Below are 22,618 nucleotides of genomic sequence, written 5' to 3'. Positions count from 1 at the left end.
ACGTGTGATGTAGCTCTGCCAGTGCTGACACGTGGAGCCCTCCTGGTCCCACAAACAGGTGTGGAAGACACGGTACTTCAGGCTCTAATCTTGCCATTCCCATTCCCTGGATCAGCAGACAGGAACTCTGACAGGCTGGGCTCTGCTGCAGAGAGTTGCAACTTTGTAGGAAAGCATGGTCTTCTGGAGGAAAAACGATTAGTCATGTTTCTGTTGAGATGCGACTTCTAATAAACTAATAAAATGGTAAAAAACCACAAAGAGAAACTACTTGTAACATAACTAATCACCAAAATTGGTAGGGATACCAGCAGCTGACAGGATAAACCCAACAGGCCCCGTGGCAATGCCGAGGTCAAACATTTACTGCCACTCTGTGCTGGTGGCTTCTGTTAATGTATTCCAGCAAGGAAACACAGAGCAGGAACACAATTTCCCTGGGAAGAGTTGTATCTAATTTACAAAATGGTTTCTGTATCAGTGACACAAAGGTAGTGTTTGAGCAGAATATAACCATTGTGTGGTGCTCACCACACAATGGCCCCAACACCAACAGCTGTCATGCTCCAGAAATCACCTTTCCACAGCTAAGTACACTAAACGGCCCCAGGGAGGGAGGAATTAGGTGGATTGGTCCCATAATACCACCTATTTTAACAAAGTGTCAGGACAAATGGCTACATATGTTCCCCAGAGGGTAATCAGACAGCATAACTGATAGGTCAATAGCAAACTAACTTGTTTATTTTGTATCCAATCTATTAAATAAACCAGCAATCATTAACTAATGCAAGGCAAAAAGCACTAATTGCCATCGGCAGAAGAGGCCTATGTAGCTCAGAAAAAAGAATTTTGTTTTGGTTCTCAAAGAGATCATTTGGGGTGCCTGGCACCCCTTCCCCCCCTCACTGCTCCCACCCTGAGGCAGAGGGACAGTGGAGTCGGCAGTGGCGGCCCTTAGGCATCAGATCCCAGGGATATTCCTGCACACAGCCAGCCAGTGCCATCACTCAGAGGCCTTCCGACTGTACCTCATAGAAACACTGCTGCACTTCCCAGAGCACGCCACTGACAGCACACACCCTGCCACTGACTTACAGCTTTCACTCGTGAGCTCACGGCACGTGTGCCAGAGCAGCATCAATTTACGGCATCCAAAACTCACACACCCTTCTACCCCACGTAAGCAATGGAAAAGAGAGACAAAATACTGATTAGGTTTCAGACACGCTCGCATGCATTATTTCCTTTGCACTTTCCAGCCATGCACAGCTTCATGCTCAGCTCTCCTGTCCAGTTTGCACATGCCCTGGGAACAGATTCAGGGTACAACTACTCAACAACATTGTGCTGCTGGTACAAACTCACATCCAGCATATTTTGCAGCTCCTCTCTTAGTTCTGTTTTTAAAACACTGGACCCTGAGCTATTTGTAGGTTTTCTAAATATATTTATTATAATTTTTCTACAACAGGTCAGGGTTTATAGCAAATACTACCTTCATTCTAACAGAAAAAAATGAAAACTGAGCACTCAAACCTGAAAAAAACAAGTTAGACAAAGGATTTCAGCTGTGACATGAAGAGAGCAGTGCTGTGTTCTGAACTGGGCATTGATAAACGTATCCCAGTAACACATCACTGGAGTGTCAGAGCTGGCACACTCCTTGCTGAGACTCCTCGTGCAAAGGCTCCATAACACTGCAGAATTTGCAGAGTCACAAAATCTTTTAGACTGGAAAAAACCCCTTATATCATGGAATCCAGCTGTAAAACTTAGACTTGACTTAGTGGCACGGTGAGGACTTGTGCCTTCCCAGCTAACCACGCACAAGTGCTGGCTGCAGGTTTAGTGTGCTCTCGTGGCCCGCGTTCAGGACTGCTCGGGGTACCGCGTGGCAAACACAGGGCTGGCTGTTTGTTATGTACTCAGCATCTTCACAGATCCCTCACTACTACAGGGACTAACAAGGGACCACTGGGAGGGGCCCTCCCTGCCCTACCTTGCAGGATTCTATGTCTGCCTACAGTGCTTTTGTTTTAATTCAGCATTTGTTAGTGAGAAACCTGAGTGATAGTCACTGCTGTAGAGGACTGATGTGATTTGAACTGTTACTGTAAAAACCATCAGAAGGAGTGAGAACAATTAACAAACCTGTTCCTAGAGCAGTGCTGAGCTCAGCGACAGTGGCAGGCAAACAAGAAGGTGAGCAAACAGAGCTATTTTAATTTCAAGCTCCATTTGAACCACAAGTTAAAAAAAGAAAAATCAATGTTTACCAAGGAGATATGAACACAACTCATTGGAAAATGCATGCTTTTTCAACCTGCATTAGGAGTTGTTTTCTAAATACTAGCTACATTCCAAAAAGCCTCATTAGAAATGTCTGTAAACATGTTTTCAAACGCTGTTTCCAAGCATTTACAGATTTCCACAAACACCAGAAACAGAAGGAAAAGAAAACAGAAAGAGAAGCAGTGATAAAGACCGTAGCCTTAATTATTTTGTTGTCTTTGTCAAGGAATCCTTCTTTGGGAACTGTGGCATGGGCAGGTAACACCTCACCTCTACAGAGTATTTTTCATCTACAGACCTCCAAGACCTTTATAAAATGAAGTCAGTATTATTACACCAATCTCATACAAATAAAGGCTGACCTTCAGCTTCTACAGGAACAGTATCTATATTTGTGAGCAATCCCATGTCCAGCCCTCTGAGTCCCTCCAAAACCAGGCATTTCCCGTGTAACTCCAGCGAGCAGCAGAGGAGAGCAGAGCACAGGCACATCTCTTCCTTTTCCTTGCAGAACCACTGTTACCATGGTAAAAACTGCTCTTTTCCCCTTTGAGCACTGACGTTTGGATCCTCAGCCCAGAGAGGGCTGGGCAGTTCCCACTCACAAAATCTCACAATTGCCGCCCTGCTTCAAAGGCCAAGGAAATGAACTCTGAATGGTGCCACTTTCAGTGAGCTCAGCTCTTCCCCTTCTTTCCAGGGAAGACAAGAATGGAGAGGATACACTGAGCCCACCTGCAGAGGCACCTACCCTGACACAGCCTGCTTCCCAGCAACAGAGCTGCAGGGAAAGGGCAGAAACACCTCTGCCCACTCCACCTTCTGCACATACAGACTCATGGCAACAGAAGGACCAATTTGCAATATACTGGACTATTCACTGAAAAAATTAAGATATGTATAAAATTAAAAGCTTAAAAAAATAAAATATTAAAAAAACCATTTCATACTGAAAATAATGAACAAGAGGTAAATAATGGTACAGAGATATGAAAGAAGATTGATTTGTGGGTTACTACAGAGTCCTGTTTGCATGATAGCAGCTGTGGTTCTCCATTTTAGAATAGGAAACATTACCTTCCTGATGAAAAAATATCTGTGCCCTCCTTACAAGCTGGAACTACCAGTCAATCTAACCAAATGCTTTGAAAAAGCTTTAAACCAAGTCTGACCTGTTTTTAAGCAGAAATGCCTATTTCAGTTTGCAGCAAATATCATTAACACCTGTACAGCACTGACACCACGATTTCAAAACAAAGATAGGTCATCTTACTTTTAATTTCACACATGCACGTAAGTGGTAAACATTCCTGTTAATGATGCCATCTGGTGCCTCCCATAACAGTGTGATACTCTGCCTTCCAAACAAGATGTAGTGGCAGCACCACACAAACCCCACTGACATTCACAGTAAGGAAATTTGTTATCAGCCTCAGTTCAGAACACCTGTTTGTGTGCCTACTGGTGCTATAAAATCATCACCTTCACCAGTCAAAGGGAAGAACAATAAATAATGGATTTTTATCCATGTACGTACCACAAAAGCATTAAAAATTCATTACTCAGGCACAAGAGCATCTTAAGCAACAGTTACTGCTTTAAAAATTAATATTCCTCTCCTGGTTAAGTGAAAACTATCCACACTAAGCCTTTGTCTGTGATCCCAATACATCCACACATAGGAACTCTGCTGGTTTACCTTTGATACACGAGCCTTGATATTTAAAACACGGGGAATTCTCGTGCTCATCGTCCCCAGGCTCTCTGCTATATTTACTCGTTTCCATCAATAGGCCTCTACTAAAATCCCAAAGAAACCAAACCCTCAAAAACCTTTTATATTTTAGCCACATTCAGTACATTCCAGTGCCTGCATATACGCAGAACTGAAAGTGCCCAAATCCAAGCCATTATTGCTACAGATGTTCTCCCAAGCCAGGACACCTTGGCTTTAAAGCAGGCAGTGGGAGGATAAGACAGGACCCACTGCTCTCTCTGAGCTGCTCTGGGCACTGCTGTTCCAGAGTGCAGCTGGGGAGGAGGCACCTCCAGAGGCAAGGCTGGCTGTCCCTGCAGGGTGGGGGATGCACAGTGCCCACATGGGCACACGCACAGCCCAGAGCAGAGGCTCTGGAGCCGCACAGTGCTCAGTCTGTCCCTGACCACCTTCCCAACGTGCCTCTTCAGACACATAAGGTGACAGACCCTTGCTCCACTATCAACTGCAGCGAGAAGCAAAGAGCTTTGCTTGTTCAGAACAGATTGTTCTGTGGTGCACAGCCTCTCCCTCAGCTTTAAAATCTCTGTGCTTTAACTCCTGTTTTTATTACCTCTGAATTGCAATTGATGCAATGTTCAAAAACATCCTATAAGAATTTTCCCTCATTTTATTGTTTTAATTAATATTTTAAATTCTCTCAGGCCATCTACTCATAGCATTGCCATAAGCAGGAGCATGAAATCACACAAAGACACAAATACCTGCACACTGCACTGTAAACTGTTGGGTTCACAGTGCCCTGTATTCCAGTTCCTTCCTGAAGCTCACACTAACATCTACCATTGCTGCTGGGGTTAGGATTCCATTTTTCCCAGACAAAGAGGAGGGCTCTGGGCTGTGCAGAGACTCTCCCTGAGAGATGCACATCTCTCCAGTCCCCCAGAAATACCCAACTGCTGAACAAGTTTCAAGGGGACAGGCTCAGAGCACACCAAGCTGGGGTGAGCACCCAACTCCAGCTCTTTGCCTGACCCTCCTGCCTCACCACTCCTTGTTCTGATATAAACATTTCCTATAGTGCCCCTGGAACACCACTTGAAATGTATGAAATCAACTGAGAGAGGGTTGGCATTTTTTATTGGGTTTGGGAGGGGTTTTTCCCAGAATAAATTTATACAACAGTTCATGGGCTTCTGTAACTGTTCCATCTTTTTATGAGCTAGAGCGGAAAAACCAGTTCTAAACTGTGCAATAAAACCTGCCAGCCTGAATGCGGCCACGAAATAAAAATGTAATAAACCCAATAAGCATGAATAATAATGAAAGGGCAAAACCAAGGAAATAATTCAACAGATGTGTGACATTCTTGTTCTTCATTGTGGATCAGTTATTCTTGTTAATTATATCACCTATTCTTCCCTTAACATTGATAATTACATGAAGCAGATGGAGAACAGAATGCTCCCAGATGGTGAGAAAGCAAACAAGTTTACAAATTGTTTATTTATGAAAAGATCATTAAAAATTATTTAATTATCTATAGTTTTCTACTCCACCAATAATGACATGCACTCTAAAGGCCAGCAGCACTTTATAAGGTATTCAGGATTCTGTTGTAACCAAATGGTTTTTAATGTAACATGACTGAAATGACTAACAGATGTGCAAACCACAATAATTATCTAATCTGTTTTAACACTGGGGGAATCAAGAGCTTGAATCTTTGGATCTTCTGCCAATTGGCGCTTCAGCACTGGTTGCTGATTCAGAACCCAAAAATCAGAGATTTCCTTTTGCTTTGGAACAGCTGTACGAGGTGTTTGATCTAATGGGCAGACAGGAGCTCTGTCAGGTCTGTGCCCTGAAGCCCAGAGTGCAGCAAATGAAATTCTGAGCTGAGACAGGCCCCTCTGCTCCACCTGCTGCTCAGCAGGTACCCCCAAGTCCAGGCACTTCCACGACTGGATGCAAATTCCATGGTCAGCATCTGTGCCATTCCAGAGGGCTGCAGTGGGAGATAGCAAGTGTGATGCCTCCCTCTCTGTGCCTTCTCAGTCCACGCTTCCCCAGTTTATCCAAATCTCTTCAGCAGACCAAGATGAGATAAGAGCACGGTACAAAGAGACACAAAATCAGCAGCCAAACGTATTTGCCATCTCAAGGCATGAGAATAAGAAATTAAGAATTTACAGCCACAGAATGGAAGCACTGCTTGAGGAGTGACAGGGCTTGTGAGGCAAAGATAAAGTAGTAGAGTTGTGATTTAAGAGAAAAAGTAAGAAAACCTGTGGTGGCCTTAAAACCTATGCAAAGCTTTAATTAAAAGGTCAAGCAAATAGAGAAGAAACAGGGAGAGTTCCTAAGATCCATAGTTCTTTGGAGTCCTAGCCATTTTAGTAACAAGCCAAGAGGCTTGGCTCAAACTAGAAACAAGACTGAACATTAGAAATGCCACAAGCACAGAGAGAACAGGGTGACTAGAGAACTGCAGGTAAATAGTCACACAGATAGCAGTAAGTTGCTGGTTTATATAGAGCAAGTTTTTGGATTTTAAGACTACATCTCTACCTGACATCTAGCTCTCCCTGAGAGTCCAGGAGGAAGGACTTATGCTTCCTTCAACACCAGGAGACACAGCTTGTGCTGCCTGTCAGAGGCAGGAGCAGGCTAGGAATCCATGGAAGAGCAGCACACAGCATTCCCCCCCGGCTGGCTTTTCCAGACACCACAGGAGAATAGAGATTTGACAGAGGGAAAACGAGAACAAGTTACCCCAGACTTCATTTCCGGTGCTCATCTGTCTGTACCAACCAATCCAGACCTGCAGGAAAACCATCTCTCCAACACAGCCGAGCTCCATCTGCACTGGCAGAGCATGGGAATTAGCTGAGAGCAAAGCTTCTGTGCTGTCTCTTCTGGCTTTGGAGGAAGGAAAGGGGAAAGTGTCCGTGTGGGTCCTGCTTGAGTTCTGTGTGCTGGGTCAATGTTTGAGTGAATGTCCCATGCTCCAAGCAGGCTGGAACGTATTAGAGAGTGACAAAGACTGAGCCCAGGGCTCCCTCTGCACACTCACTGAGATCCTGAGCCACTAACGGCCCATGGAGACCCTCACACAGATCAGGAGCTGTGCTCTGACACCACATGGCTGAGCTGCTCAGCCACAAGCTGTTACTGGGGAAAAATACAGTTTGCAGCTAGAAAAGGAGAGCAAGAGCTTAAAAATGGCTGGAACAAGAGGAAGGCAGCTGAAAAAGCAGTAGATGAGAGGTAGATGTTGATGGTTCGATGTCAAGGAGCATCTTGTGGGTATCAAAGCAGGAATATCACTACAATTATCTCCATTACAAGCAACAGATACTCAAGCAAACAACTAGGGCATGCAGTCAATGAAAATTTTACATTTCTGAAACCGACTTGTATTTACAATCTTGTGGTTCATGTGACAAAGGCTGCCACCATTGCAGAGCTCTCTAAAGCAGCAACTACAGCAATAACCTGTCCTCCAGCTCTCAGGAGCAAAATGGGCACTGGTTCACATCTGGAAGAAATGCTTTCAAATAGGAGAGGGTAAAGGCCCCTCAGCTCAAACCAGCTCGATGAGCCTACATAAATGTGTGATAAAGAAACAAGGAACAGTCTCCACTGCTTGGTCAGATCTCAACATCCTGCAAGATCCTGCCCCAATCTTGTTTAAAACCACCAAAACAAAGACGATAGGAGAAGGTGTATCCTTACCGCTATGCAGGTGCTGGCTTCAGACATCTTCCCACTAATTTCTACTCCAGACTCTTTGCCTTTTTCCTGTCTTCCTCTCTTCTCCACATTTGCCTTAAAACACTGCCTTCCCATGTCCCTTTTCCCTCACTTGCTAGCCTGTTAGCATGTTCTACAACCAAAATACACTTCACTTTATCTCACAGTACTTTTTAAGGTGACAATTCTCAGCCTTTCCAACCTGCAGAGCTATCACATTTATCTCCTCGGTAGAACACGTTGCACTTTGTCACACAGATTGCACCTTGCTGTTTACAGAGGGTCTGAATGGGCCTTTTGAATCACTACAAAAAGGTAGGATAATAACTTTGTGCTTACTGAAATTTAGTCATATTAATTTACAAAATACACCTGAGTTTATTTGTAACTTCACTGCAGGATTTGGCAGGGCAGTGCAAGATTACTGATAGGTATCAATCTTCCTTTACAAGGCTGTGAGCAGAGAGAGGGCAGGTGCCTCATGCCTGGCTGCTCCCCGAGCTACAAAGCAGCCGGAGTGTGAAAGCAGCAGCAGCAGCTCCTTCCTGCCACGAGTACCCCCGGTCTGTGCAGCCTACCCCTTGTGCTACAAACTCCCAACCTACGGTGGCAAAAGGTCACTTCATGCACTCCACACAAGAGTCAATTGAACTTCATATGGTTTCCAATCTTGGTATTTCAGAAAAGTCAGCAGCAGTAGCAGCTGAGCTTTATCCTCAAGTTACCAGCCAGCACTCAGCCCCAGATGTCCATCCTGACAGAGCACAGTCTGTCAGAAATCCATAATTCATGCTGGCCAGATGCGTGGATACTTACATAGTGACAGCCTTTACTCGGGGATTTTTGTCAGAAAGTTTTCATGAAAATCTCATATTATTAAATAGAAATTCAACTTTTGAGATTTAAAGCAATTATGTCGCTACTTACAACTCACAGAAAACCTCAGGAAGAACCTGAGAATGGAGGACACAACATTTGCAAATCTTTCAAACACAGGAACTCTGAGATTTTCCAGCTTCAACCAAAATGCTAAGATGAGTTCTTTTAGTAAGAGAGCAACAGCTCACTATAAAGATAAAATACAAAGTAATTTAAAGAAAAGCATCAGACACTTCATTCTGCAGAAAAGATAAAGGTGGAATGTGCATGTGGAGGGAAGACTATTCAACAAAGCCAAGCTCAGACCAATGGCCTCAGCCATTTTCTGAATTTTGCTTTGCCAACTGCTGCCTAATTAAGTTTTGGGTGCCAAAACCTACTGACTAACTGAGAAGAGGACAGCACTAAAAATATTATATGGGAACCCATCTCAGCCAACTGGAAGTTAGTACAGAAATAAAGCTCCCTAATCATGTTTCTCCATGAAATTACAGCTACCTGTGGAGAATATCTATCACTAATGGTGTTTTTCCTAACATTTTAGCTTCACTGGTTAATCTTTTGAGGAATTACCTACACACATTTTAGTTACTTAAAAATGTAAGAGAATCAGATGTAAGCGATTTAACAGATGAAACTTTAAGAGACATTTCATTTAGAACCTCCAGACTGCACCAGTTCTACACAAATAAGAATTTTTGGTAACAAAGTCAATCTTTTCCTTTGCTGTTAAATCAACTTGGTGCTTTGAAGTGTTCCTGAAGGGTTGGTCTCATGCATGGAAGAAATCTGACTTTAGGACTTGAAAATAAAACCTGAGTTAGGCAATGTCTACAGAGTCAGAAGCACAGCATTGTCTTCTTTCCATTTGCTGAGCACAGCACTAAAATAAACTTAGCAGAAAGAAGGGCTAAACAGCAAGGCAGAGCATCTCCCGTGTGCTGGGAGTTTGATGCTGCTCCAGTGCAGGCCCAGAGTGCAGGAGCGTGGCTGCCCAGCGGCTGCAGAGGGTGCCGGGTGTGCCCCTGCAGCCTGGCCACGGGGAGGGTACAGAGCCCACGGCCGTGTAATTGAGGAGCAGCCATCACCACTGGGCTGGTAATGCCATCCCATCTGCCAAGCCCTGCACGAGCTGGCACCGTGCCCCCTGCCTGCTGCTGCTCCTGTCACCCACCTGATCCTTGGAGAGCTGCTCTGACGGAGCGTTCTTGCCAAGCTCTCGCAGAGGATAGACAATCTGTCGTCTGGGCCGCACGGGAGCCATGTAATGAAGGGCAGATGTCAGGGAATGGGCACAGGGGCTCTGGAACTGAGAGACACGATCCATATTTCAGCAGAGAGAATGTCAGAACAGCGCAGCACAGATGTCTGCGGCACGGCTCTGCAAGCACACGATTCTTAGCTCTGTTGGCTAAATCTGAGACAAAAATCAGCAAATAAACAAACATACTCAGAGCAGAGGAATGAATTGCAGATAATTCCTGACACTAATGAAGATAATTATGAGAGTAATTACATTACTATCTCTGTGGGAATGACAGATAAACAAGTGGTTTGGTTTATGGGATTTTTCAGCACAAGTATTTTCCCCAGGAGGATATTTTTCTCCATAGTGATCATGAATCAGCTTGATTTGACCTCATTAAGCCATGTTATCTGCTCACTGCTAACCTTTGCTTGCTTGGCAAAGAACAGTGATGAATTTATATAGAAATTCTATACTGACTGAGATGTCTAGTTCATCCAAGTGATAAATGTTAATACACCAGCAGAAACTTGAAGTGAACAAAACCCTAATGCTCATGTGAACAGCCTGGATCATTAGAAATAGCTGTGTCTGTCCATTACAGCATGACTAGCTCTGGCATAATTTACAACATGAAAGGAAAAAAGAAATAAGAGAATTACAGGAAATACAGAATGAACATTAATGCAAACTAAGTTACACTCAAGTGCCACTCAATCCACAAATATTAAAAAAAACTTGATGTTACTATGTTGAAAACTGAGTAAAACATCACATTTACCACTTTAGAGCAATGACACACTAAAGTAATTCAGAGGAACTCTAGCCAGGAAAAAGGCCAAACTGGAATCATTAGTAAGGCTTAACTTTTCTCTTCCATCCACTGCCATTGAACTGCATTTCTGTAAGTGCCTCTCCAGAACCTCAGAACCCAACGCTACGTAGGGACACAAGTTCCACAAGGGAGCACTTAACAGCTCCACAAGGGTACACAGGAGAACACGTCCTTCCGCAAATGTACCCAGGTCTAACCTGGCAAAATTCCTACATGAGAACTGGTGGCGATTTCAACACCACACAATTCACCAAGGACAGAATCCATCTCAGTTACCATCTCAGCTCCAGGGGCTCAGTCCAGCCGGCCATACAGAGCCCCCGGGCTGGAGGGGAGTGTGTGCAGGGGGCAGTTCTGTCTATGCTCAGACAGGCAGGTATGAGCAGTGGATGAACTACCCTCGGGATGCACCCTGTGTTTCCAGCAGTGCTGGCAGGAGCCCAGGTAATCAGGCTGGGTCAGATAGTAACCTCAGATGGTTACACAGGCTTGAAGTTTTACCTTGCGTTCTCTTCTATCAGACCAGTGACACAGCACATGTGAGTATTTCTGAAAGAATCTTTTGGGTTGCTTCTACATATTACATTCTCCTTAGAAATGAATTTTCCCCATTAGGAGAAATCCAGTTCTTATGGCTCTCCTGTGACACTTACAGAAACACAAGTCGCATTTTCAAAGTCAGTGAGGTGCCTGAGACCCACTGACTTTTGGTGAAAGTGTCTAGAGTGCCTAAATCACGTCTGAAGAGTTTTTAAGCCACCAATATGTGTTTAAGATTACCCTTTGCATTTACTCAGAGTACATTATCCTCACGCTGGGCAAAGAGCCAAGGCCAAGGACACTTCCAACCTCTGTTTCCCCACACATTTGCTCAAGACACTGGTGGGTCTGGACTCACATGCACAGATCAGCCCCACTACGTGACAGCTGTGCCCAGAGTGCAGATTATGTCAAGCAAGAAGAACAGAAAGGAGTTTGCTGCAGGTTGTCACAAAAACATCTGTTTACAGTCATTCACAGAAGAAAAAAAAAAAAAAAAGTGAGCAAAGGCAGCAGTGTTTAATACAAGAAACAAATTATTTTCTCCTTACCTTGCCTTCCACATACTGTGGATAAATGGGATAGTAAAGAGTAGATTTGTGTGCCAAGCGAAGAATCTCCTTTAGAAAGTGTTTTGTATAGCGATGAAATACAGGATTTAAGACAAAGTGGCAAAGATGTCCATGTTCTTCTTGCTGGTGGCAATTAAAATGAATAAAATCTTCAATGTTGTAATGTGATCGAACATACTCAATATCCTGGAAAGTGAAAAAGTTGGAAATCAGCAGTGATCAGCAGCTACCTTGACAGGATTTTAGCAAGGGTCAATGAGTCACTTCCTATCACATCAAATGCCTTTGTTTTCAATTAAATTTCATTGTATCAAAACCTATTCTTGCAGCTTGTCTGCCCTCATTTGCAAGGGATGCAAATCTGACCCTTTTCCACCAAGGTCTGACACAGATTTTGCTGAGTTCAAGAGAGAGAACTGTCTTGACAGTTTTCTCTCTTTGATGAGGGCTGTCCTCTCACCAAATTCCAGCTGAAAAGAGGAAGCTGTGGAAGAAATACAGTCCAAAAATTCTTCCCTGTTGAACTGATAAGCTGATTTTTGCAAGTTTATACACTCAGTTAATATATCCTCTTATCTCAATGCTCTCAATTAAATTAAGAGCTATTTTGGAAAGTGACTGACTACTCTATCTTGAAAACTGACCATGAGAGCTGCTGAACCACCTAAAATCACCTTTTCAGTCCTAGTAGAATGCCACACAAGTAAGCCTTAGCAAGTGTTCACTTTTCAATAATAATGTGCAAATGCAACATACTCTTTTGTACTCTATTACAGCACACGCTGTCCTTTGTTTTACAGTGTCTGATTCATAATCACTCCATCTACTGTTGGAGAGAAAAGTTATAGAAGGAAATCTAGAAGAACTACTGCTTTTTACAGCACGTGTGGCTTATTGACTTGGGAATTAGAGGGGAAATCAGTGAATAAACATATTTAGGGGCAGAATGGCTTTGTGCTAGAGCACCAAAAAGTGCAGCAGGCAAACTTCCACAACACATCAGCAACTTCTTGCAGATGATAGGATGATTTTTTCATCTGTGTGCCACTCACGTGAGAAAAGGGGAGTGATACGTTCTACACAGTTGGGAAAGAGAGAAAGGGAGTTTCTAGAAGCAGTGTTTTTACAGACACTGTTAGGCACACATAGTGGCAAGTACAAAACTCAGCCTTTAGTGTGAGGGCCAAGCAACTGCTTATGGAACACAAACAGAATTTACCATTTCATCCCTGATGACAGAAACACCAACAATTTGATCCAAAACTTCTGCTACAAAAGCCTGTACTGGCATCCCATCCTGCAAGGCAAGAGCAACAGATACACATCTGATTTCAGCAGAAGGTTTTTAACAGTAGCAGTCACAGCTGAAACCACTCTCCTCCCAGTGTCCCTTTGAGGCATCACCCCAGTTTAAGCAGTGTGCTGCCCACGAGGAGCACTGTTTGAGTAGTGTGTGTGGCTGGACTCTGGACACACAGACCTTTCCTACACTGAAGTTTCAGTTTGGATCTCCCTGCCACAGGATTGCTACAGACCCAGTTGCTACAGGCCTGGGTTCGCTCCTGATCTTAGGAAAGAACCGTACCGGTGTTCACAACAAATACTCACGGGATCCCGGCGAGCCTCAGTGAATGTCTTGGAGTCGTTCCATATCTTTTCACTCAAACTAAGGGTTTCAACAAGTGTTTTGACACCAAGTAGGTCACTGGTTGTTGCCTTTCTTACGTTAAATGACCTAAAAAAGAGAATTAAGGTTCACTGTGACAAAATAAAGACAATTGCCAGGCTTAAGACAACATGTCCTCCACAAGAACCTACCACATCTTGCAGAACTTGAAACTCTTTGCTAAATGACTGTTGTTCCCAATGCAGACATAACTTATTGCACAGTAATAGAAGATATCACCAAGCATCTACTTGAGACAGGTCCAGAATCCTGCTTTACTTGCACTCAGTTTTTGTGCACCTACAGCCCTATCTCACATGGCAAATGATGACCTATAACCACAGGCATCACCTGCCTTCATATGACTAAGAGTCACCAGAAAAGGGAGGCAAAGAACCTTAAACGACTGTGGAATCTGTAACTACACACTGCTGCACATGGGCAAAGGAGAACAACAGAGAAAGGCAAGTAAAAGAAAAAAGGGAAGAGGAAGATAAAACAGCCAGCTGTCATCCTTGGAAATGGAAATTCATGTTCTAAGACAGGAACATGAATTTCCCCAAGAACAAGTTACTAATGTTTGTGTTAAGCCCTGGTTTTTCAAACAGTACCACAAGGATAAATTTACATGACTGCAAGGCCTCTGAGAAGCACAGAGTGCCAATTAGTAATCTCACAGCAGTGACACAGTATCAAAATGCCTATGCAATGTATACATGTTAGCTACAGACAGGAATATCCTGGCACTTAACTCCTTTATACACTGTGAGGAAACATCTTCCCCCACTAATGAGCAGCAACATTCCCTCCACTGTAGCAGTCCACAGCAGCTGAGCAGCTCTCCCATTGTCTGTTAAAGGCAGTGGCCCTTCCTGGTTACACAGAGTTCGTGTAGTAAACCCTCGTAGAGTGCTGTTCAAGGGACTGAACTACAGCTTCACTTCCAAAACTTCAGTTCTTTCACCAACAGTTAAAAACTCATAAATTCTCATTCCTGTTCTTTTTGCTTTCAATTTAAAAGCAGATTTGCTATTTGTCAGCCTCAGTCCCACTCCCATGGAGATGGATGCTGTGGAATATGTGTTTAATGGAGAGTAGTGGTACTTTGAAAAAACCCCAACCTACCAAGTATCTGGTATGTTATGGGAAGTTTCACAGCTCAATCCACTGACCATTTCCAAGTACTCAAAAACATACATTTGATTACTAAATTACAAACTAATCCTGAACTCAGCAAGCATCAGCTTAGCTTCCCCAGTTTCCAACATATTTCCACCATTAATTGCAAGACCAAACAAGTGATGAGTATGATGGCCAGCAGGACCAGCACCATGGTTCACACTGCAGCCCCTGAGCAGGCCATCCCCCAGCAAGCTTTGCTTCCCCACCCGTGCCCAGGGAAGACAGTTGTGCCAATAAGGAACTACACCTTTAATGTGACAGAAACATAAAAAGGTGAAACTTTTGTGGGGTTTTGTTTTGGGCTTTTTGGGTTGTTTTGTTTTTTAATAAACACTGCTCCACTGTGAGCATGAAACAGGAAGGACTATCCAAGGTCTGTACTCATTTCTCTCACAGCAATGAATTAACTCATTCTAGATGCCCGAGTCCTTTGACTGCTCAGAGACCAGGGCACTATTATGCTTTTTAGTGAAAATTGAGGGAAAGTATCCATTAAGCATCTCAGCCTATGCCTTGTCATCTGTTATTTTTTTCTCCTTCACTGTTAAGTAGCAGACTCTCACTTCCATTTGCTGTACTCTTGCTTTTTGTGTACTTAACACTTTTTTTTTTATTCCTTTTACAACCTGTACTAATCAGGAGCCCATTTTGTGTCTGTGCCTCTTCTGACTTTGCCCTTTCACATCTTCATGTTCCCATCTTCTTACCCCTCTTTTTCTTTGAATCCATTTTCTGTGACTTTCTTTTCACTCACATGCTTTTGAAAGCCATTGGTGTAAGTACAACATATTCATCTCTTACTTTCTCAGATTTCACTTATTTCCAAGAGAGTACCTGCTGCTGAACCCTGTGGACTTGGTTCTCCAGAAACTTTCCAAAGGCGTCATCTGGTCTCTTCCAAAGCTTTTCTGATGCTGAACCTCAATGAATAGCTATTTTTCCTTACTATCCTGCACAGCTGCAGGGGATTTGGAAAATGTTACTAATGACCCTATTTTTTTTTCATGGAAGGGTTGGTTCATTTGGAATATGCGGAGTTTAATTGGAATTGTGAGGGTTTTTTGAAAAACCTTGATAACCACTTTAATTTTGATCAGAATCACAGGAGGACATATGACTCCCAACCCTACTGGTGTATTACTGAGCAGCTGTGCCTGAGACTACCAGGAATTACTCCAGGAGCTTTCTCTCCAGCCAGCTGGATTCTTACACAGGACCCAGAAGCCCAATTTCATCCCAGGGTAAAAAGCTTCTGCACAGGTCCAAGAGTAGCTGGCCAGGTCCTGCATGAGCTATTTGTGTACCACCAAAGATGATCAAATATGCAATTCAACCAGAAGTATTTCTCTGAAACCACACATTATTTAGCTACATTAGGACACAAAGAAAGAGAAAGCCTCCAACTGTGCCACAATTTCAGCTTGGTGTTTGGGCCAGGACATGTGTGATATACAAACAAAGCTTTGGAACACTCACTCCACATAACAGAAGTCACAAGCAAGAAAGGTTTGGTTCCCCAGTTCCCCAGTATCTCAGCCTACAGGAGCATTCAGAGAGTCACAGAAACTGAAGGCATGAAATAAGTGATTCAACACCAAAAATAAGAGAAGTGCTATAAAACAGGTACTCAGTGAGGTTACTGCTGTGTTGTGCACGTTCCAGAATCATGGACCGCAGTTCTCTTAAGAGCCATAGCGTGTTTCCAAGAATTACATCTACACCAGGCTATGTGGTATCAATGGCACACAGCCTGACCCATACTCCAGGGACCAAACAACACTGTGTTCCTCTGCTGGCCTTGGCCCACAGCACAGCAGCAACAAGGAGCTGCTGGTCTGCAACAGTGTTCATCTTACTTACCTGAGCACTGTATACACAAATTTTAAGGAATCCTCTTGCTGAACTTTGGTTTTACTTAAGGGAAACTATATACAATGTTGGCATCAGAAGACTGGTTGCTTTCACACTTGTAATTACCTCATTTATGTTTCATTAAGAAGTCATGTCAGTTACTACTTCATTTCACTAAAAACAAATACAATTCTGTTACTGTACTATCTCATATAGTGCTGTGGAGATGCAGCTGACTGGGCCTGGCATGCACCCCAGGACAGGGAGCACAGACAGCTGCAGTACTGCTGCTACAGACTGAGGTATTTAGCTCTGCTCCCCATTGCTCCAGGCACAGTTCTGTGCCATTTAACAAGCTTCCACTTTTACAAGATGTTCTGTCATACCTCGCAGAAGCACCAGGTTGGCCTGGGCCAGCAAAGGAACACCTGTGTGGTGCCAGGTTGCCTGGTGCCAGCCTGTCCCCAGCATTCAGAGCACAGCAGTGCTGTCTCAGGCACACACTCACGTGAGCAATCCCGCACGGTGCAGCACGTACAGCTCACGACCCAGTCTGCTGGTACAGAAAGGGACAGCTCGAGCAAAACTCTGCAGCAGGGGGAACTCCAGTACATGATGGGGCACCAGGATGACACAGAAGTCTCTGTCCTGAAAAAGATTTGCAGGCAATAAAGAGAGGCTCTTGATGATCTGTGTAAGCTTCACACAAATCCCCCTGACTAGAACAGACAGACAACGCTGATCATGGGGTTTACACTGCACTGCACCCCAGGCACTGCTCTGCCTGGACAGCACAACAGAACTGATGGGTTTAGCCCCTATGGTAAAGATTCTTTAGCTGATATCCTGATGTTCCCTAGCAGTCCCCTTTTTCCATTCTCCCTTCCTCCCCCACTCTTTTCTTCCTCAGTAGAATATTTCAGCTGGAAGGGACTTACAATGATCCTCTAGTCCAACTGCCTAGCAGGAACACTATCTCCCTCACCACACCTTGAAGGGCTTATCTTTTCCCTTAAAAGGTCCTTTTTTCTACCTTACTTTCCTTCTGCAGCACAACCTCAGGACGATGTGTGTCTGCCTGGGATCCCTTACAGCCGAGTGAGACCATGGACAAGTGCAGCACATCCTACAGTCCTGCACAGCCACTGTGCAGGCACAGCAGGCTATGAACACAAGTGTGTATGAGCACAGCCACGCCCAGCCTGTCCCAGAGTTGTCACTGCTGGTGTCCGTATGCACACACAGACACTGTATTGGCAGTCCATGCAATTGTCCAGGGACCTGTGCTGTAAAGGCTGCAGAGGTGCAAAGCAATACAGAAGTCTCCATCAAATGCTCTCTGAGGAAGAAGAGTATCCTTAAATCTGCCTGCCACAAATAACTATCCATTACTGCTCAAGTGCTCCCTTTCACCAGTGTCAGAATTCCCAGCGCCACTGTTCAGTCCATAGGCAAATACTATGGAGCTCCCTAATACCACTTGTATAGGCTTTAACTCCACCTAATACATTTTTCCTGATTTTACTTTTAATTTAGGTACACTCTGGATCTATACATGTTTTTAAAGGAGTTTGAAGCATCTCCTTTCTAAATTGGTATCTATGAGAGGGCCCTACAGAACAGACTAGGAAAACTATTTATAAGGACATGGAGAGACAGGACAAGGATGAATGGCTTCAAACTGACAGAGTAGGCTTAAATCAGATATTCAGAAAAAATTCTCAGCTGTGAGGGTGGGGAGGCCCTGGCACAGGTTGCCCAGAGAAGCTGTGGCTGCCCCATCCGTGGAAGTGTCTAAGGTCACACTGGACAGGGCTTGGAACAACCTGGGCTAGTGAAAAGTGTCCCTGCCCATGGCAGGGGTGTGGAAAGAGATGCCCTTTAAGGTCTTTTGCAAACCAAACCATTTTGGGATTCTATGATAGACAAAGGACTTTGGTATGCAATCCATGAAGTCCAGAAGTAGTCAAGGAGAGGAGTAACTCAGGCCAGGGTAAGCAGGCACAGCACACTCCTGTGGGCACTGACTCCCTTGAGCAGCAGACCCAAACCCTCTGGCTGCCAACCGCACTGTTGTCCCACCACCCACACACACAAGCCTTAGAACTTTCATTATACTCACTGGGAAAACCTCAAAAGCATACTGCAAAAAATCCAGTGACCTGCAACCAAGAGCAGACATTGGTAAATAAAGCACAGATCAGTCAGAGTCTACACATTGTGATATTTACAGCCCTGTAAGTGCAGGAACATTTATTCACAGCTAATCAGACAGTCCTGATAGATCATCAATAAGCAACCACTGACATGCATGCTGCACAGCAATTTCTGACTTCTAGCACTTAAAGCACCGCTATTAACAACAATAACCAGAGGGTTTGACATAATACCAAAACAAGAGGCTCTTCACTGAAAGGGGGAAATAAAACCCAAACCAACACCGGCTCTCATCCTGTTGACTCCAAGTTTTTAGAAGCCATTCATGGACTGTCACAGCAGCATTAGTATATAGCAGACATTGAGGTTACAACAGCAGTTGTTCTATTCCACAATAGCCAGAGTAGCAAGAGCTCTGTGACTTTCCACTCCGGAAAACCTGTCAGATGTGCTTTAGCAGACTAACAGGAACATCAATACTTTGAATTGTTTTTGAACACTTCTTTCCACTTCTCACCTACTGACTTAGAGCAATCCCACTCTCTTCTCCATGGTGACAGCAAATGGTGACATCTCAGTCTGAAACTGTACAAGAGTGAGAAACTAGCAAATCCTTCCTGTTTCTCCCATGTATAAGGATAAAGAGCTCTAAGCCCAAAGTTAAGACGAAGCTTTATAAAAGTTTTCCATTGTGTAAAATGTTTTGAAGAAGTTCAGTATAGAGATGTTACTTAAAACCACTGATAAATCCCTTCCCCAAGACCTATAATTAAGTTCCCTTTAACTACCTCAATAATCTAACTGAAAAGAGAAGTTTCTAATTACAACATCTATATCTGAATGAAAACTTACAACCAAGATATAAGTACAGATCAGGATTGGGGTATTATATATTCACCCATATAATACATCTTTAAAACTAGTTAATAGAATAGCTAAGCAGGGGAAAGGGAAATGCCACTGCAAGGTAGTTTTCTCTCTCTGGTATCCAGTACCTTCTTGGTAGCAAGGACCACGAGAATAGAGGTGTAAGACTTTTCAGGGGGCTTAGAAAGGTATTGAATGTCTGCAGATAAACCAGCAGTTCAGTTCATTGCATTTCACTCTCAGTGCACTAACAAAGTGCACATAACACCTCCGGATTTAGAAGATGGAAAGTTTAGTAGCTTTACTGGGTAACGATTCCCCAGGAGCAAACTTCCCTCAGGGCTAAGATGCCACCACACCTACACTTGAACCATGCTCTGCAGGGCCAGCAGGAGAAACCTTGGGACAAGATTCCAAGCTGTAGTCAGGATTACTTCCTGCCCTCTTAAACACATATTTGCTTTGCTAATGTTTCTTGTACAAGCAGAAGGACCAAGCAGATGCAAGCCAGGGAAGCATACAAGCGAAATATTTGAAAACAGATCTACAGATTCCTCAGCTGTGAGGAAACAATCTTGCAAGACCTAATCTTAGGAGAAGTGCTCAGACAGGAATGTTATCTTCTCTAGATACCCATCCTGGAATCCACACTGTTCCAGAGATGTCTCCAGGGAAAAGAGACTGGGATCACAGCACTGGATGATAAATGCAGTGAGAACAGAAACAATGGTAGATACAAAGTACAGAGGGTCAAAAGGGAGCAAAAAATCTGCCTTTATATGATCTCTAAAAAGACCACGGCTCATTTATGATCAGAAAGAGACAAAGTTCCTGAAGAAGCTTCTGTTGATGTGATTGAATATAGGTTTGCTTTCCAAGTGTACAGAGAAATTCAGGAAATAAGCATTTATACCCCTTTTCCAGCTCTGTTCAAATCCACCAGGATCTAAGAGTCCATGGACAGCATCAATTATCTTAAAAGAAAAACCCTTTATCCCCCACTGTAGTGGATCCTAGAATATGGAATCAGTTCCTCTCAGTAATGGGAGACTGAGTGTTTAGAATGACTTGTAGAGCTAAAACCAGCTCTATTGCCCCACCCAGGGAGATGACTAGTACTGTGACCTTTGGCTCCCCTCACAGCTAGTCAGCTTTGGAATTAGTGTTTCTTCAGGGAAGAAGACACCTTCTTCCGTAACTTCAACTAACATTTTTTTCCAACAAAAATTGAATCCCTCACTTTTTGTCCCCACAGGCCTATCAGAGATGAGAAGTTGCAGCTGGAGGTTGAAAAGTTACTACTGAAAGTAAAAGAAACAGGAAAAAAAGGGGTCAGAAAAACTCCCACCTAACTGCAGCAGGTGCTGTTGCTTCCTGATTTGTTCTAAAAATGTAACCTGGCAAATGGTTATCAGTGGGGTAACAAGTTATTCATGCTCACCTGGTTTCATAAGCCTCATCAATACATAACAGACGGATACAGAAGGCATTTGGAGCTCCTCTGTACACTGGACGAAAATCTCCTTCCTCCTCAGTCTCAAAGGGACATGTCTCTGAGGCGTTAAAATCTGTGGTGCTGCCATCATCCAGTGGCAGCTCAGTCTGGGAAACAGTCATGGCCTCATCTTCCTGCAACAGGAACAAAACAGAATTACTTACAACATTTCAGAAAGTATTTCTGTCAGTTAAGGCCCCCGTGCTGTCTCTCCTCTCAGGGACCCCTCTAGTCCCACCCCTATGCTGCCTGACTGCTTAGGAGCAACTGGATGGGAAAGTTCACCCAACCACTAACTCTGCCCATCTCCCTCCAGACCCCAGCCAGAGCAGATTCTGATCCACGTTCCACAGCAGGCACACGTGTGGGCCCATGCAGGGGCCAGGAAATCAGTAGTGCTGCTTGTCCTCATCTCTGCCAGCCTTGCTCTGTGTCAGCTCCAGGAAGGATTAGCACTGCTGGGCACAGCAACATCACCTGCACAGCTGCATCTTGACCAGGAATACAGTCCAAGTCCCCACACGAAACAGGCTCTGGTTTCTGACCTGTTTGGTTGCTTTCATCTTCACCTGAGTAAAGAAAAAGAGACAAAGTGCATAAGGCTTAATAAAGTGACTTTAACCCTCAGAACCACAGCAATAGCTGGAACAGGCAAGGCTACCTCTATCAAGAGATATATTTTGATTAACCACAGTTAATACAGACCCTCCTATAGCTACTTGCCTGGAACTTCATTAGACCGTTCAATTTCTAAGTAAAAAAAACCCCAAGGGGATTAGTTGTAAAATAAGACCTGAACAAGACAGTTTTGAAGTAGTTCTTAAATCATACATTACACATCAAATTTTTACCCCATCTGAGCTGAAATAACAGGAGTCAGTGTACTGATTGGTCTCTTAAACCCCACACCTTCACTACCTTGTTTCCTCATGACCACAAGGACAAGCAAAGGTTCTTCATTCTCCAATTAGTTCCCCTAAAAGAAGTGAATTTCAGATTAAGACCTGGTCAAGCCAGAACTCTTACTGGTGCAAAGAGGGACAAGACAAAGGGACTTAAGTTTGCTTCTCAGTTGCTAAGCCTAATCAGTCCTTTAAGTCCTGTTTTACTTCTTGTAGAAGTTGTTGCTCTTTGTCTATTTCCTTCTTTTCCTCCAAGAACTTCTCTCCTGTGCCACTCTCCTTGCATGCTGAAGGAACTGCTTGAAAGCACTTGGAGAGCCATTGCAATTTTGTGTATGTATATGATCATTTCGCCAAAAACAGACACCTACTTGAGACACACAGGAACTCCCACAGGAGTAAAGACCCCAGGCTTTGGTAAGCTTGTAGACATCAGCAATGTGAAAAGGAATCAAAATGATGCACAAGAAGTCACACAGTCCAGAGCAAGTAGTTCCCAAGCCCCTCTGTTGAAGGATTATGTCTCTACAGTAAGTGTGAAGGGACGGTATCCAGAACAAGAAATCATCTGATAAAGCATCCTAAAGGCCACATTTAATGTTATGGACCAAAATTACTTTAATCATCAACTTGGAAAAGAAATACTGAAATAGCAGGG

The 22,618-nt window shown here is 43.8% G+C and overlaps 1 protein-coding gene across 2 annotated transcripts in view; it reads right to left on the bottom strand.

Annotated features, from left to right (window-relative positions):
- CFAP61 (cilia and flagella associated protein 61) overlaps positions 1 to 22,618 on the bottom strand; it is a 91,040-nt gene that overhangs the window by 51,889 nt on the left and 16,533 nt on the right. For both annotated transcript variants that reach the window (XM_050315758.1, XM_050315759.1), the window contains 8 exons: positions 21,536 to 21,627; positions 21,005 to 21,192; positions 18,662 to 18,701; positions 17,048 to 17,187; positions 13,449 to 13,575; positions 13,060 to 13,137; positions 11,820 to 12,026; positions 9,822 to 9,956 (listed from right to left, as the gene is read on the bottom strand). In XM_050315758.1, the coding sequence (XP_050171715.1) occupies positions 9,822 to 9,956; positions 11,820 to 12,026; positions 13,060 to 13,137; positions 13,449 to 13,575; positions 17,048 to 17,187; positions 18,662 to 18,701; positions 21,005 to 21,192; positions 21,536 to 21,627 (1,007 nt within the window). The remainder of the gene's footprint in view (positions 1 to 9,821; positions 9,957 to 11,819; positions 12,027 to 13,059; positions 13,138 to 13,448; positions 13,576 to 17,047; positions 17,188 to 18,661; positions 18,702 to 21,004; positions 21,193 to 21,535; positions 21,628 to 22,618) is intronic.

This window comes from Myiozetetes cayanensis, unplaced genomic scaffold (assembly GCF_022539395.1).
Source record: "Myiozetetes cayanensis isolate MyiCay16 unplaced genomic scaffold, myiCay2020 scf2-11, whole genome shotgun sequence".
In the NCBI taxonomy this organism is placed as follows: Eukaryota; Metazoa; Chordata; class Aves; order Passeriformes; family Tyrannidae; genus Myiozetetes; species Myiozetetes cayanensis.
The sequence above is the reverse complement of the archived record's forward strand: the minus strand, read 5'-3'. Positions and strand labels throughout refer to the sequence as shown.